This window comes from Calliopsis andreniformis, chromosome 6 (assembly GCF_051401765.1).
Source record: "Calliopsis andreniformis isolate RMS-2024a chromosome 6, iyCalAndr_principal, whole genome shotgun sequence".
NCBI classification, from domain to species: Eukaryota; Metazoa; Arthropoda; class Insecta; order Hymenoptera; family Andrenidae; genus Calliopsis; species Calliopsis andreniformis.
In genome coordinates, this window is record NC_135067.1 from 12,739,664 (window position 1) to 12,754,500 (window position 14,837).

The following is a 14,837-nucleotide window of genomic DNA, read 5'->3' on the forward strand; positions in this document are numbered from 1 at the left end:
CAGCTTCGGCAAAGTCGTTTGAAGAAGTCAGTCGACGGTCGCACGTCCCCGCGAATCGGGGAATAACGATCAGGGAAAAAACGAGGCTGAAAAAGGGGCTGCCCAGCCGAGGCCCTGTCTCTCCTTCCTCTCGCGCTCTCGTTCTCCTTCCTCTGTCGCGTCCTCCGCTTCTGGCACCCTCGTCGATCCATCCTGAGAGGACCAGCCGAGCTCCGTCATCGCCTTCGACCGCCTCGTCTCTCGGTTTCCTCTTCATTCTGGTACGAGGAAGATGCGTTGAGAGACCGACGAAGGATGTCGATGGACGAGGCGCATGGGGGCGGCATGGTTTCCGCAATCCTTTCCTCGGTCGTGCTTCTTCTACTGCTCGGACGCACCGCGGATGCTCAGTAAGAATCGACAGAGACGATGGTCTCGTTCTTTTCGACCTGCTGGTCTTAAAGTGGGATTTTCTGTGGGGCTGGATCGCTGGGATTAGGTGCAACGTGTGGGGCATATATTTTGGGAACTATGGGAAGAGAAATAGATCGGTGAGTTGGAGGATAGGACAAGTTCAAAATTAGCTATTTTTAAATAAGCTCGAAAATATTTCTGGGTCCTAGAGACGAAGCGTAATTAAGTTACAAGGAGAACGAGTGGACTTAGTATACTCTGGCTCTGCGGTCCAGATATGTAAAATTCATTGAACTGTATGGGGGGTGGTTTTTGGACTTGTACTTTTCTTCAACTCATCGATTCAAAGCAGTAGGTTATACGTAAGTATGTGTCGGTAATTATGGAAGTGGTTTACGTCGAAAATCGAAGAAGGTTGAATTTATCATTTATTTGGTGTTCCATTGATTTACAAGTACATTGTAAAATAAGTGATAAATTCAACTTTCTTCGGTATTCGATGTAGAGCACTTTCATGATTATTAGAACATTTGCATATTTTGAGAACGAGCGTATGCGATTGACGTTGCAGGTAATTGCAGTGTGAGTTGCATATAGGAAATTGCTTCTTTAGGGTACTGGCTGATCATTGTGATTGGATCTATCGTTTTTATTACTAGAGGATAGTGGAGAGGGTGGTTCTTTATAATGTTGGTTTATGTTTTAATGCTGTGATTCAGGGGATTTTGATTGAAGTAGATTTTTATGTCTGAGTAGATTTCTCAGTAGATTTCTGTCATTTGTTGGAGAGTAAATCTCAGGAGATCTCGTCTGAGAAAGAAGCTTTTTCTCTAAGTAGTATTTGTATTAATTTTTTTATTCTTTGGGGTGGTAAAAACTTGTCTGTGGAGAGAGCCATTTTTTGTATTTTTTAGAAGTAGGACTTTCTTTACTTTTCCTACTTCTAATTCTACTTTTTATCTACAATCCTTATTCTCTAGATCTTCTTCAAGGGTTCTACATTTTAACTGCTCGAAATTTTCGTGTTCCCACGAGAAAGCTGTCACAGATAAAAAATTTCCAATTTTCATCTAATTATGTCGAATATTTTCTAATACCTACATAATTATCCATTTCAAGCAATAGATTTCAGTGTAAATTTTGGCTAATTTATACTTCACAATGTTGAGATTAAGTAATTTTACGAATAGGAACATTTTGTTCATTCTTCTCAAGAATTTTATGTGTCCAGTTTTCTCACGAATATTTAAATTCGTCATAGATGTAAGGTTTCTTCATTAACATCCTAATAATCTTAAGTTTCACAAGGTGTACATTTCATAAATGTTATATATAAATCAAATCACAAATCATACAATCACATATACTTCCAGCTGTCTAATTTACAAATCACACAGGACTCAACACGGAAGGATAATCTCTCAAGAAAAAGATCAAACAGGATCACAGTGATATCGCTAAAGTGCAGTGCATCTGTGTGCTAAAATAGTTTCTCGCGGTTTTTCGTTGTAAAAGTAATAAGTTACTCGCGCATATATCAAACAGCCGTGCAAATGTGTCTTTCAGTGAGTTGAAAGAGAAATCAACGAGGTGTAACGAATGAACGCGACGGTGGTGTGTCGAAAAGCGTTTCTCTGGGCTTTTGTAATCTTGAATCGTGACTCCGCGGTGATGTGTGATTCGTACATGGTGTGTCGAAGAACAATGAAACTCGTAGTGAAACCTCAGTGTTCCATCAGTTTTCTTCCACCAAGAAGGAAAAGAAACTGGGATGAAACAGTGAAACGTCTGAACAATATTTCTTGAAGGATTGTTACCAGAAGGAAGAGTTAGAAGACATACAATTCTTTAAAAATTACATTGTAGTATAGTTTAAAGTCAAAAGTAACTGTGGTTCAAGTTTGAATTGTCAAAGTAAAAATTGCTATTCAATTTTTTTCGTACAAAGTAGTTTTACCATATTAAAATATTTCCAGAATTTTAAAGTACTGGTAAAATTTTTCATGAAGTATAAAAAGAACTGTTTTCAAATCTACTGTATAATTCTCTATAATTTATTTGAGTACAATTACCTAAGGATCCTTCAAGGAATTCAAAATGGCGTTTCGTCGCAAACTGTGTAGCTAATAGCGACTGCAGCAGCATTCTTCCTTTAGCAATTGCAGGCGTTTATATGGATACATTTATGCAGATGGTTGTTTAAATAATTGAGTGAGTAATAGTGTTGAAGTTAAGTGAGTAACTTGTCATTTCAGGAGGAGCTTGGAGTTCTTCGATCTTCTACCAGAAGATCCGAAGCTGTACGACAAAATGCGGCCGCCCAAGAAAGATGGACAAGCGACCGTCGTCTATTTTCACGTCACTGTCATGGGTCTCGATTCCATAGATGAGAATTCAATGGTATTTTAGTTTATTGCATCTAATTAACTTCGAATTGCATATGTAATTTCACTCTAAAATCAATTTTAAGTGGATTGAAATTTTCGTGTTGAATTCCTGAAAAATTCTTATGAATTGGAAAGATTTATTGTTACAGCAGACTGTGGATATTTATGCATTTATAGAAAAATTAAATTTAGAGAAAAATGCAGACCGTATAAAAAATATGCAAAATATTGAAAGTATCTAGATATTATAGTATTTTTAAAAGATGAAACAAATCTTTATGTAGGTTTCGTTTTGTTATGCTTGTTTATAAAAATATGAATTTGTACGAATGTCCACAGTCCAGTTGTAAAGAATAAATGTGATTTTCCAGACCTACGTTGCCGATATATTTTTCGCTCAAACTTGGAAGGACAACAGGCTGCGATTGCCAGAAAATATGACGTCCGAATATAGGTACGTAAACGATGTTAGTTTAAGTTGATGAAATTATAATGTAGATTAAAAATCATGTGACATAAATTTCATTGTGATTCAAGATATGTAATGATCAAAAAATTTGTCAAGCTGACTTTTACGAAAGAGTAGAAACACTTGTCTATTGCAAAATACAAGATTCAAGCATATTGATAAGTTAATCACCTTAAAAGTAAGATTTTATTTAAATAAGGTGTTTTTTAAATTACATAATTAAAGATTACTAGAAGTGGACTGGCTGAAGAACATGTGGCGGCCGGATTCATTCTTCAAGAACGCCAAATCCGTGACCTTCCAAACGATGACTATTCCTAATCACTACTTATGGCTATACAAAGACAAGACTATTCTGTACATGGTCAAGTAAGAAGCAAAATTTCTTAACAATTTACAAATCTCTTCATTTTTCATTTTACTTTTCTGACACCCTATTTTGAAAGCTACCCTTTGTCCACAGAAAGCTATAGAAAAATAAAAACTCAAACGATTTCAGATCAATTTTCTTATCAGCATATCCCGCAATAATTTATCATAAGACTTTACTCCATTTGCATGGTACTATTATTTCAATATTATAATATAAGAAAGTACTCTGAAACTTCTTGTTACAGATTAACACTGAGGCTCTCCTGCGCCATGAATTTCTTAATCTACCCTCACGACACCCAGGAGTGCAAACTGCAGATGGAGAGCTGTGAGTAATCCAAACCTGTACCTCTCAACCAAAGTATCACGTTTCTTCTCTCGACACCGTGATTCAATTCACCCTTAAAATAGCCACAGAAACACACATCTCGATTGCTCGCTAAAAAAAGTCTCTCGATTCATGTCATTTCTCGAATCAGCAGCCTCTAACTTCGAAATTAGAACGCCTTTCAGGGCCCCTCAATTTTTCTTCCGACTCGCTTCACGTTTCATTGAAAACACCGTCCCTGGTTAATTTTCCAAGCTTGTCATTGTAGCATTGTTCGAACCCATCGTGATGCATCAGGCTGAATGGGCGTCGAATCCTCCGCCTTCGTACTCGCGATCGTATTTAGTTATCGCGGTCTGAATACCCTGCGATTTGACAAGGACAATGTAACTCGGTCAACAGTGTCGCACACCACGGACGAAATGATCTTCCAGTGGGATCCTGACGTGCCCCTCGTCGTCGACGAGAACATAGAGCTGCCGCAGCTACGGCTGGTGAAGAATTACACGGCCGACTGCACGCAGGTCTATTCCACTGGTGAGTTTTATTCAGGGGAATTGACTAATTAGCGGTTTTAGAGTGGAGAGAAGGATTGACACGCTAAATGTCGCGTGGATCGTTTATATGTATGTCACTACTGGAACATTTATTGAGTGGATAAACTTCCTTTGGAATTTCAAATTGAAATGTGATGGAAGAATTGGAAGCTAATACTTGTTACGACGATCTTAAGAGAATCGTTATTTTTGTGTTGGATATTAAATACGATTAAATATTAAAGATATTAAATTCTGTTTTTACGTAGTGTTGAAATATTATTCTGTTTTTGAATACGATTTGGGTTGATCTGAATAGATTTGAATATAAGTTGAAGCGTGGAAGATGAAGCGGGTGGTTAATAAAAATTGTGTGTTGTCTAGGTAATTTCACTTGCCTCGAGGTAGTCTTCGTTCTGAAACGTAGGTTGGGTTATTACTTGTTCCACACTTACATTCCTACTTGTCTGATCGTTATCATGTCGGTAAGTTCGCAAGTTTAAGACGGAGCTAATAAAAGAAGTTAGTAGCTTTTGTACTCTGTTGCTTCTTCTGTTGAAATTGGCTTATTATTTGACACGTTTACTGAGGCCTTGCTTTGTAAAATCTCAACAGATCTTTCTTACTATTTTCTTTGATTATTAAATTACGTATTATTTATAGAGAATTTTCCTTTTCGACGCAAAGAATAAATAATTCTTCTTCTTCTTCATAGTGGGTCTCTTTCTGGATAAAACCAGAAGCAGCGCCAGCTAGAGTGACACTGGGCGTGACCTCTCTGCTGACCCTCTCGACGCAGCACGCGAAAAGTCAGTCCTCTTTACCACCTGTTTCGTATCTAAAGGCTGTGGACGCGTTCATGTCCGTCTGCACGGTGTTCGTGTTCATGGCGTTGATGGAGTATTGTCTGGTGAACATCGTCCTCGGCGACTCGGACGCACCAGCGAAAAAGCCACCAGCAGCGCAGCCGCCACCGTCTTCCAGTGGCACCGATACCGCGAAGCTCGATAAAATCTTCGATATCGCCACAAAGGTAACGCCTGGATGAAGATCTGATCAGTGTATCAGACAGCTTCTGTGCCTCGGAGACAAGAAATGGGGATACAGTGTTTTCTTATTTGATATTTCAAAGAGGAAAGAAGCTTTTTTAGAGAAAATGGCTATTTTGATATTTTAGGAAAAAGTGGAACGCTTTAAATGGAATGCTCGAAGATTTGAAAACTGGAATTCGATCATGTTGGGAAAGTAATAGTGGGATTTCTGAGTGACCTAGATCTCACCTGTCCAAATAGCACACGATGTCTTAAAGGCATCTATTTTATGTCCATTTTTTGTCTGAACATCTTATAGATGTAATCTGGATGTCTCCAAAACATCCTATGAATATCATTTAAAACGTCCTAAAGACACACTGATTTATAACTTTAGACTTTACTGGATATCTTTAAGACATCTCTGTGCTACATGACTAAGGATTAATCGAGACCCTACTCTACTGTGTCTCCAAAAAAAAATAGTAAACTAGTAACAAGCTTCCTAAGAAAACACTGTATTTAACAAGCTTAATCTTTGAACACTAGAACAAAACTAGAAGCAATCAGTAAACGTTTAATGACCTCACGTTAAAGTACTGAGGGGTGGTTCGAAAATCGATGGCGCCGCGGCCGTCGTGCCACCCACGCGTTCATCTCACCGAGCTCCGAGGCACAGAAGCGATGTCTGCACAGCGACGGTTCAAGTTGTGATCGTTGTCACGCAGGAAAACGCAATGTTGTTATCCGGGCGATCGCAGAAATCATCAGCAGCACCACCGCCAGGACCCACCCCTGCCCAAAGGGCGCGAATGCGCGCCCTGAACATCGACCGTGTCTCGCGGGTCTTCTTCCCGTTTCTATTCGCCGTACTAAACGTAACTTACTGGATAATGTTTGCCGAGTACATTTAAGGAGCCGCGAGGACAAACTGATCGCGTATTTCTCTGTCTCTCTCTCTCTCTCTCTCTCTCTCTCTCTCTCTCTCTTTCTCACCCTGCCACGCCAGACAAGAAGTGACAACACTTCGATGGATTCGTTCTTCGTATCGTCCATGGACACGGGCGGAATCAAGATGGCGTTTATTAGGTCGTCGATATTGTAAGATTGTTTCTCAGACAGCCGTGAGTTAAGGAACATTGACAGAGGGTGGTTTTGGTTGTGAGTGGATGAGAAATTGTGGTGCATTAGGGAAATAAATAATTGTGAATCTAATAGATACTTATTTATTGAGATTTTTGTTAGAATCTTTGTAAAAGTGAAATGTTGAAAATTGTATAGGGTATCATTTTTTCTTTTTATTTATTAGGCAAAGCTACAGAGATAATTATTTCGTAAATTACGTAGGTACATGATTTACAAATTTTTATTTTAGTGTTAATAAAAAGTGACGAAATATAAGTTTTTTTTAAGCAGAAATTTTGTATAAGAGATAGATTTTATCATAAATACATTCTATTATGTTTTTTTTTCTAAGAAACAATTCCTTCATTGCACCATAATTTTCAATCTATCCAGCCCAAGGAAGCAACACGATGTAAATTTTATGTAACTGGATTGCCTTTAGTATACGAAGCCAGGATTTTAATCATAAATAAGTTATACGTTATAAGTTTGCCTATTAGGACATAAATTGCAAAAAGAGAAATGGAAAGAACGTGTGAAATACAATGGTAAGTTCACTAGAGGTCGGCCCTTTTATTTTCAATCGAAATTACACAGGAATAAGTGTCTGCATTGAGTAGATACCTACCACTCAGTCGGTTCAATGAGTAATCAAAATCTCTCAGAGTATCAGACACTCGAGTCGCTATTGAAGCATGAGAAGAAAAATATCGAAATATTTGAACGTGTGGATTAATCCCTTTGTAAAATCAGTAAAAATTCTTAATTAAATGGCAATAAATAGCAATTTGCTTTACTATAAATTGTGGTTAACTAACCACAAGTAAACTTTCTGTTGACAACAATCGATAATGTTCAGTCAACTGGTAATGAATTATTAGCAATTTATCGCTAATAATTAATTACTCCTACGTTCGAGCGAATTAGTTAAAATAAATATACCAGTATATCACGAGTGAATGTATAATAAGAATTTTCGTATGTTTAGGTATTAGTAATTTTCTACTCTCAATACTTCCGGTCATTAACACGAGAGAAGAAAATTGCTTAACATTAAAAAGGCATGGCCATCATCGCTATAATACTCGCAAAACATCTGTTGAGAGATCACTTACATAAAAAAATAGAGAATATCCACTGCATACGGTGACCTGCATAATATATTGAACGAAAACGATAAAAAAGCGAAAGAGAAGAGTCAAAAATATTATGTACGTATTTCGTATGTATATGCTGTTAATTAAGGTTGTTACGACTTGAAATTCTAAACATGCAGATTTTTGTAGTGACGATTTGCAAAATTTTATCGAACTGTTACGAATAAAAAAGAAATATGTAAAATGTGTCGATTATGTGTAACGTAGTCGCGAATTAAAGAAAAGAAAAAAAAATAGGAAGAAATGGCGAAACAAAAAGGAGCACTTTAAGGAAATGGAAAGTCGTGTGTACAGCTAATAGAAACAGTAGTAACTCGTTTCGTTTAGAAAATTAAATAGCACGAGACTATGTATTTGCAAATCCGGCCGAGCTTTCGCGGTGTTCGTCCAAAACCACGTCGAACTTCTTTCCCTGTTTCTTTCCCTCATATCGAGGGTAGCTTAAGAGCCTACCCCTATATGGTTACCTCGTTCAATTTTTCAAGCTAGCAAAACGTAAACTCAAAAAAAGACTGTGAAAACGCATAAAATTAAAAAGAATTCAAAGTGACTGCTATTGTGTACTGTACTCCAATCTTCCGCCTAACTTCTAAAACTTCATTTCAACTTCCCTTGGTCACAGAACATGCCAGGGACGCATCGAGGCGTACATTACACGCGTTAAAGACCGTGTCGCTTTCGAGAGTATCCTTTGGCGTGACATTTTAAAAAACCTGCAGTCACGATGAGGGCAAAACGCATTTCCTCCGCCTTTCATCTTTCGCTGCAAACGCGAGTCGCGAAGAGAGGTAAAAGGTGTCGCGCAAATGGGCACCCCTGTCGTGTATTACAGAGAAACAATGTGCGAACGATCGATCATAAATGGTTACAAGAAGCAGGGAAAGGGTAAAGACAATGCGGTTGTCGAATTCGACGAGTCGAACGCCATTTAATGTGTTAGGAACGAAACGAACAGAGTTCACCCCTTAAATGGGGAAGATATCCCACGCTGGGGGTTGTGTGGTAAATCGTTTATTGTTAATCGTTAATTTATATGCAGGGTGTTTCTTTTAATTAAAAACGCTGAAGTATATAATGATGAACAACTAGTGTGACAAAAAAATGTTCTTACAAAAATTGTTTGGTATAAGAGGGAACATTATGTGATAGAAAAGATTTTTTAGTAGGTGAAGTACTGGAAGAGATTTTAAAACCAAATAATTTTTTTAAATAGAACCTTATATTTTTTTACTTATTACACACGATCATTAAAAGTGCTTGTTTTTATTCTTTTTAAAAATTCTAAAAAATGTCTTGTATAATTTCAATTTTCTTGATTGTGGGGAAATCTTCTCCCCCTTTAAGGGTATAAACGACTCTGCGATTCAACATGAGATTTCTCTTACGTCGATCTATGTACGCGCGTTACGTGTAATTTATGTATCATAATTCGTACGGGATGATCTTAGAAAGTAGAGAATTTAATTGGTTACGATCGAAGGCTATTTTAAATAGTTTCTTAATCTTTGCTTGAAGAACCTTTGGTATCTAGTTGAAGAGTTAGAGATTGTAAAAATGTATTTCAAAATTACTAAGAGAGTATCGAGAATCATTCTTTTAAGTAGTATGTATCTACTATGGTATGGTGGATATTATCTTCATACAGTTCATACAGTTTTTGAAAAGTTAATAGATAGGAAAGGATTAACTTATTTAAAGATTAATTTGATAAATAGCTAGAAGAATTTCACGTGTAAATTAAATGACTTTGAAAAGAGAAATTAATGCAATTACTGTACAAATTACCAACACTTTCAATACTGTTCTAGAGATAGTAAAAAAAGAGTGTAAGTATCTAATGAGCCTTCTTTCGTAATCAAATTTATTACGTCGAAGAGTGAAAGAATCAACGTGGCTGCTTTGAACTAGGCTGTTCAATACGGCAATCTTACTTTTCTTAACGTAACATTTGCTTCCGTGGCTATGCATTAAAACTAAAATCGCGTCACATTCGAATGAAAATTCGGAATGGTAATATTCATCGCTTTCGGATTTTAAGGAATAATGAAAATTTTAGTAAAAAGCGTGAAAATCTATCGTAGAATAGACACACCATTTTACCATTTAATCCATGTGTAAACCAAGCGTCGCTAATTTTAAACATTAAATTTCAATGAACTACGTCTAATGATAAATACTCGCAATTCTCGAAAGGAATTACTCCACTAATTTAACCGAGAATAAAGGAAAGCAACTATAAGATTAATTAGCAAATGTAAAACGTTGCATTGTTGTCGGTTCTCTTTTAGAAGAAATCATTTTTAAGCACAACATTGTACATTACATTATATTCAATGACAAAAACGTCATCGACTACGTATTAAATTGATGATAATAATTGTATTGCTATCGTTCTTATTTCAATCGTCCATTTTTCTATTCAATGCACTACATTGTGTTTATTTTGACAAAAAAGTTATCCTCTAAAAATCTCATATAAATTTAAATACTCGAAAGAATGGTAATTTGCTGAAGAAAACTCCACTGAGTTTTATTAAAATAATTAATTAAATTTGCTTATTTTTTATTTTATTTACACCCTGAGTATTCAGAGCATTAACTAAGGCATAATAATTTTAAACAAAAATATCATATCATATCATTTATGCAAAAAGAGAATTCTTCTAAACGAAGTTCTATATTTGAATAAAGTACGAGAGGGGTGTGGGTGGAATCTGTTACAACAAAACCGCCACTAGATGGTGCCACTACCATGGCAATACCAGGACTGTGTTAATAGGGGATGGAGCCCTATTACATTAAATTGAAAATTATTAGAAAACAATCAGTTAATACTATGGAAATTGATTTAGAGTAATTTAAAAAGGGTACAAAATACACTGAGTGATAACTCTATTCTATATTTTGTCAATGTCCAATTCATAGAGGGCGCTACAGAACATAAACTTCTATAAAATGATACGTGGGCATGTATATGGTTATGTTTAAATGATTTTAAACGGAGTACTCGTAGCATCATTCCAAGATTTAATAAAAAGTATTATTTATTGTTAGTGGAGAGTAGTTAAACTAGACAATGACAATTATGCGTAACATAGAAATAAAAGCAAAAGTCAGCGATCCAAAGCTTCTGATTTCTAAAATTAAACAGTTAACTGATGATACCTGCACTATTCTAAAGCAACATGATACTTTTTTCAAAGTAGTAGAGGGAAGACTGAAGTTACGAAAATTTGAAGTAAAATGATTATCCATTTTCCTTTAAATTCACTTGCATTTACTCTTTCCAATTTTATATGATACATTGAAACTAAGTGAAGAACTTTTAAACTCAAGTCATTGAATAGAAGATAAATTTTTAATGTTATTTATAAATTCCTTCAATGTATTGAGTAAATATTAGAGATACATTATAAAAAATGTTTCATTGTATAGGATAATTCAGGAGAATTGCTTTTCTATAAAAGATCAAATACATCAGGCCCAAAACTTTCCAGCTATGAGAAAACAGTATTATCTGATGAAAATGTTTGTAATGGAATTAGAAACATTTTAGCTGCCTCCAATGGTTGTATAGGAATTGTGAAAAAAGTTAGGCAGCTGTACATGGTTGGTCAGACTCGAGTGCATGTTGATGAAGTTGAAGGATTAGGAAATTTTATGGAATTAGAGGTACGTAAATGTATGATACATATATTGTGTGACTATACTGTTCTTCCTTCATCTAAAATATATGTTAAGAAGTAACATTAATATTATTATTTTAGGTAGTCCTGACTGCTGATCAAGATATAGAAACTGGAGAGAAGATCGCTCAAGATTTGATGTCTAAATTGGGCATAAAGGATGAAGACTTGATAGCAGAAGCCTACATAGACTTGCTTAACAAATCTACTGTACAATCACAATAAATTTATTTTTTATACTTCACATATTAGTATTATTACACAAATATTTATTTCCCTAGTCCCTAATATCTATAGTTACCTAATTCACCAAATGCAATCCAATTGAAAGATCCAATTTGAAAAGTAGTGAAGTTAGTGTAATAAATATAAATTTTAATACACTCAGGGTAAAAAAATATATTACTTCATTTTACTATTTTTAGCTCTTTTGAAGATTTGTGTAAAAAATAACTTCGTTTTTGGAAGTAGAAAAATTAAAAGACGCGTGAAAAAGGGAAGGCGGGAACGAAAAGGCGATGATACTTTACTATCATAACCGGGATATGCTATAGTGATAGCATCGCCCACGCTTCTCTTCCTTCCTCTTCGATTATTACATTTGCTTGTTACATTTCGCCGTGTACGAAACCCAATGTAATACTGTCTGTTCTTGAGGGCAGTGTACTTTTGCAACTTCTACTTGCTACAATTTTTTAATAATTCTTTCTTCTTTACTATCACAGATATGAAGTTTGAGTACAGAAATTATTTTTATAAAAGACTTATAACTCCTCTCATATTCGATCTCTTATTTTAAATATTGGAATTCATAATTCTTTTTAAAGAAGAAGAAGAAATAGTCTCCTTCTTCAACTTTTGAACAGTTCTTCAATTCTTTTATTTATGAATCCTAATTTTATTTACTATATGTAAATAATTTGCATAATTTTGTAATCCGAAGTGTGACTATTACTTCATTAAAGGGGCAGAATCCGTTTTCTCAAGCCACTGTGTGAATGGTGACCATAAAAAGGACCTTCGATTATGGCCTGCGACCGAGGTAATGGTCAGTCTCAATGATTTGATGCCCCTGTTGTAAACCATTCTAAAGGAAAAGGAATACAAGTGTGCTGCACGTGTTGGTTCTACCAGCACCAACTGCGTACCGCAATGGACAGTAGGAATTCTTGCTGGCTCGTGAATGTCACGTCCAAGAATCTTCTCATCCTTGAATATTACGTATTATGTACAACTTATTTTTACTGTTTCGAAAAATTACTTTCAATAAAAACAATAATCTCAACACTACACTAATTGATAGTTTAGACACAATTTCCTCATTAAACTAAAATTATACAAATACTCATCACTCTGAAGAAACCCTTAAATACTTCATTTTCATTCATAAAATGAACAATCTTCACAGACAGTATAATACAGACTATAAAACAATTATTTTTCCACCCAAATCACCCCCGAAAAGAAGAAAAAACCAAAGTGCTCCAAAGCTCAGCCATTCCATAAAACAATCCTCAAAGCTTCCAATATTCATACACTCAATCTCTCAATTAAACGACTAAATTAAAAGAAGAAGAAGAAGAAGAGAAAATACCGAAACTGCACGCGGCTAATCCCTCGAGAAGGTTTTCTTCTTTGTCGCCCCCGCATTCTTCCCCTGCTCTCCTTCCCATCTCTCTCATTCCCACTCTCTTCTCTCTCCTCTTTCGACTCCCTCACTCTCTGCATGAAACGTTACCTTTCCCCTCGGCCTGTATCAGCACCCTCGTTCTGAACAAGCAAGAAAGGAGCCTCACTGTACGTACGGCACTGGTCGCTGTCGGAGGTTCTCCTTAACAGAGAGACAGTGCGAGAGACGCGTCACAAGCCGACCACGGCGTTGCTCCTCTCTCGTTCCATTCCGAATCTTGTGATCTGCTCGGTGTACTCGTCGATCCAGCGCGTGGATCGTGTGATCGATCGGTTTTCCTAGTGTAGATCTTCTGTTTCACGGAGCTGGATCGTCGATCGTGGAGCCTGCCAGAGCCAGCACCTCTGAGAAACGAGAGAGACACTCTCCCCAGGGAGATCACGCTTAGTTAGGTAAGACCTCGCTGTCGATATTCTTCCTCTGCATGTGAATTAGGAGAGTATGATTGCTTTCTGCTGGACGATTGACATTTGCCGATGGATCGATTGGAAAAGTCTTTGGTATCGTGGAACGCTGACACGACTGATAGGAGACTTGTAGAATAGAGGCTGAGAGAGATCTGAGATGAGAGGAGTTTGGTGTTGGAGGCTTTATGACTTTTTTGCTGAGAATGGGATAGTGATTGTTGAGACTGTTGCATGGTATGATCGAATTTGGAGTCGCTTTTTGGAGTCTGTAGTTATTTGTAATTTGGAGTTTTGCGATTTGCCATTTTTGGAGCCTTCTAATTTGTGATTTGGATCCTTGGGATTTGTAGTTTGGAGTCTTCTAATTTGTGATTCTGAAATCTTGTAAGCTGCAATTTAACGACTTGCAATTTGCTATTTGGAGTCTCAATTATTTGGAGCTACAAAGTTGCGTGAGAGTATGTTGTTGTGATAAGAACACTAATCAGACAGGGGATATTGGTAGATAGATCGACTTATAATTAGTTTAATTGCAAACTGCATGATCTTTTCAGAAGAAATGCATGAATTTCTATTTCATATAAAAATAGAATAATATTGAATACACAGTTTGGAGGACAGATATAACATTTCGCGTGGCGATATTTAATTACCTGGTACTGTAGATAACATGTATTTTTAAGCTCATTATTGATAAATATGTGTCATTAAATGAAGACAACTTAGAAACAAGCAACAGAGAACTTAACAGTGTTATCTCAACAGAGGAATTCATGTGATCTCTTAACCGGGGAGATCGAGATACATTACAGAAACGATCCAATTTTATTAAATAAAGAATCTTGCAGAATTAGCTGCCTATCTAATAGAATTTATCAAAAGTTTTAAGTCATGAAGATCTAACAACATATCAGGTGTTCCACATTCATGAACTATCGCTTAGTTCGGTCATTGAACCATAAGCGATAAAGGTTTGCAAAATTGGAATTAGTTTGATACACTCATTTCTTCAACATAAAACTATAGCATAGAAAAGAGATTTAAATGTATTTAGTAACACTTGATATAATTCTACGAACTGGAAAATCGCTTCATCAGCAGTTTTAAAGGCGCGAATGGTAATTCTTTGTGCATCGCGATGCATTTGTCTTGCATCGTTTATTTATAACGAATATTAATTGTACAATAGTTAATGTACAAACATGGTAGATGAAATCTAATACACTATAAGTAATTTTCTTCAGAGAATCCACGAA

At 36.1% G+C, this 14,837-nt stretch overlaps 2 protein-coding genes across 2 annotated transcripts; both read left to right on the forward strand.

Annotated features, from left to right (window-relative positions):
* The first annotated feature begins 294 nt into the window (after positions 1-294).
* Ort (glycine receptor ora transientless) lies at positions 295-6,830 on the forward strand. The gene is made up of 9 exons (XM_076380666.1): positions 295-389; positions 2,649-2,793; positions 3,152-3,234; positions 3,475-3,618; positions 3,867-3,949; positions 4,352-4,486; positions 4,870-4,970; positions 5,201-5,518; positions 6,278-6,830. Exons 1-9 carry the CDS (start codon positions 295-297, stop codon positions 6,428-6,430), a joined length of 1,257 nt encoding a protein of 418 aa, XP_076236781.1. The 3' UTR covers positions 6,431-6,830.
* Positions 6,831-10,883: 4,053 nt separating this feature from the next.
* LOC143180081 (uncharacterized) lies at positions 10,884-12,215 on the forward strand. Its single transcript, XM_076379612.1, has 7 exons — positions 10,884-11,036; positions 11,234-11,470; positions 11,566-11,694; positions 11,766-11,780; positions 11,873-11,985; positions 12,039-12,147; positions 12,210-12,215. Exons 1-7 carry the CDS (start codon positions 10,884-10,886, stop codon positions 12,213-12,215), a joined length of 762 nt encoding a protein of 253 aa, XP_076235727.1.
* Positions 12,216-14,837: the final 2,622 nt, after the last annotated feature.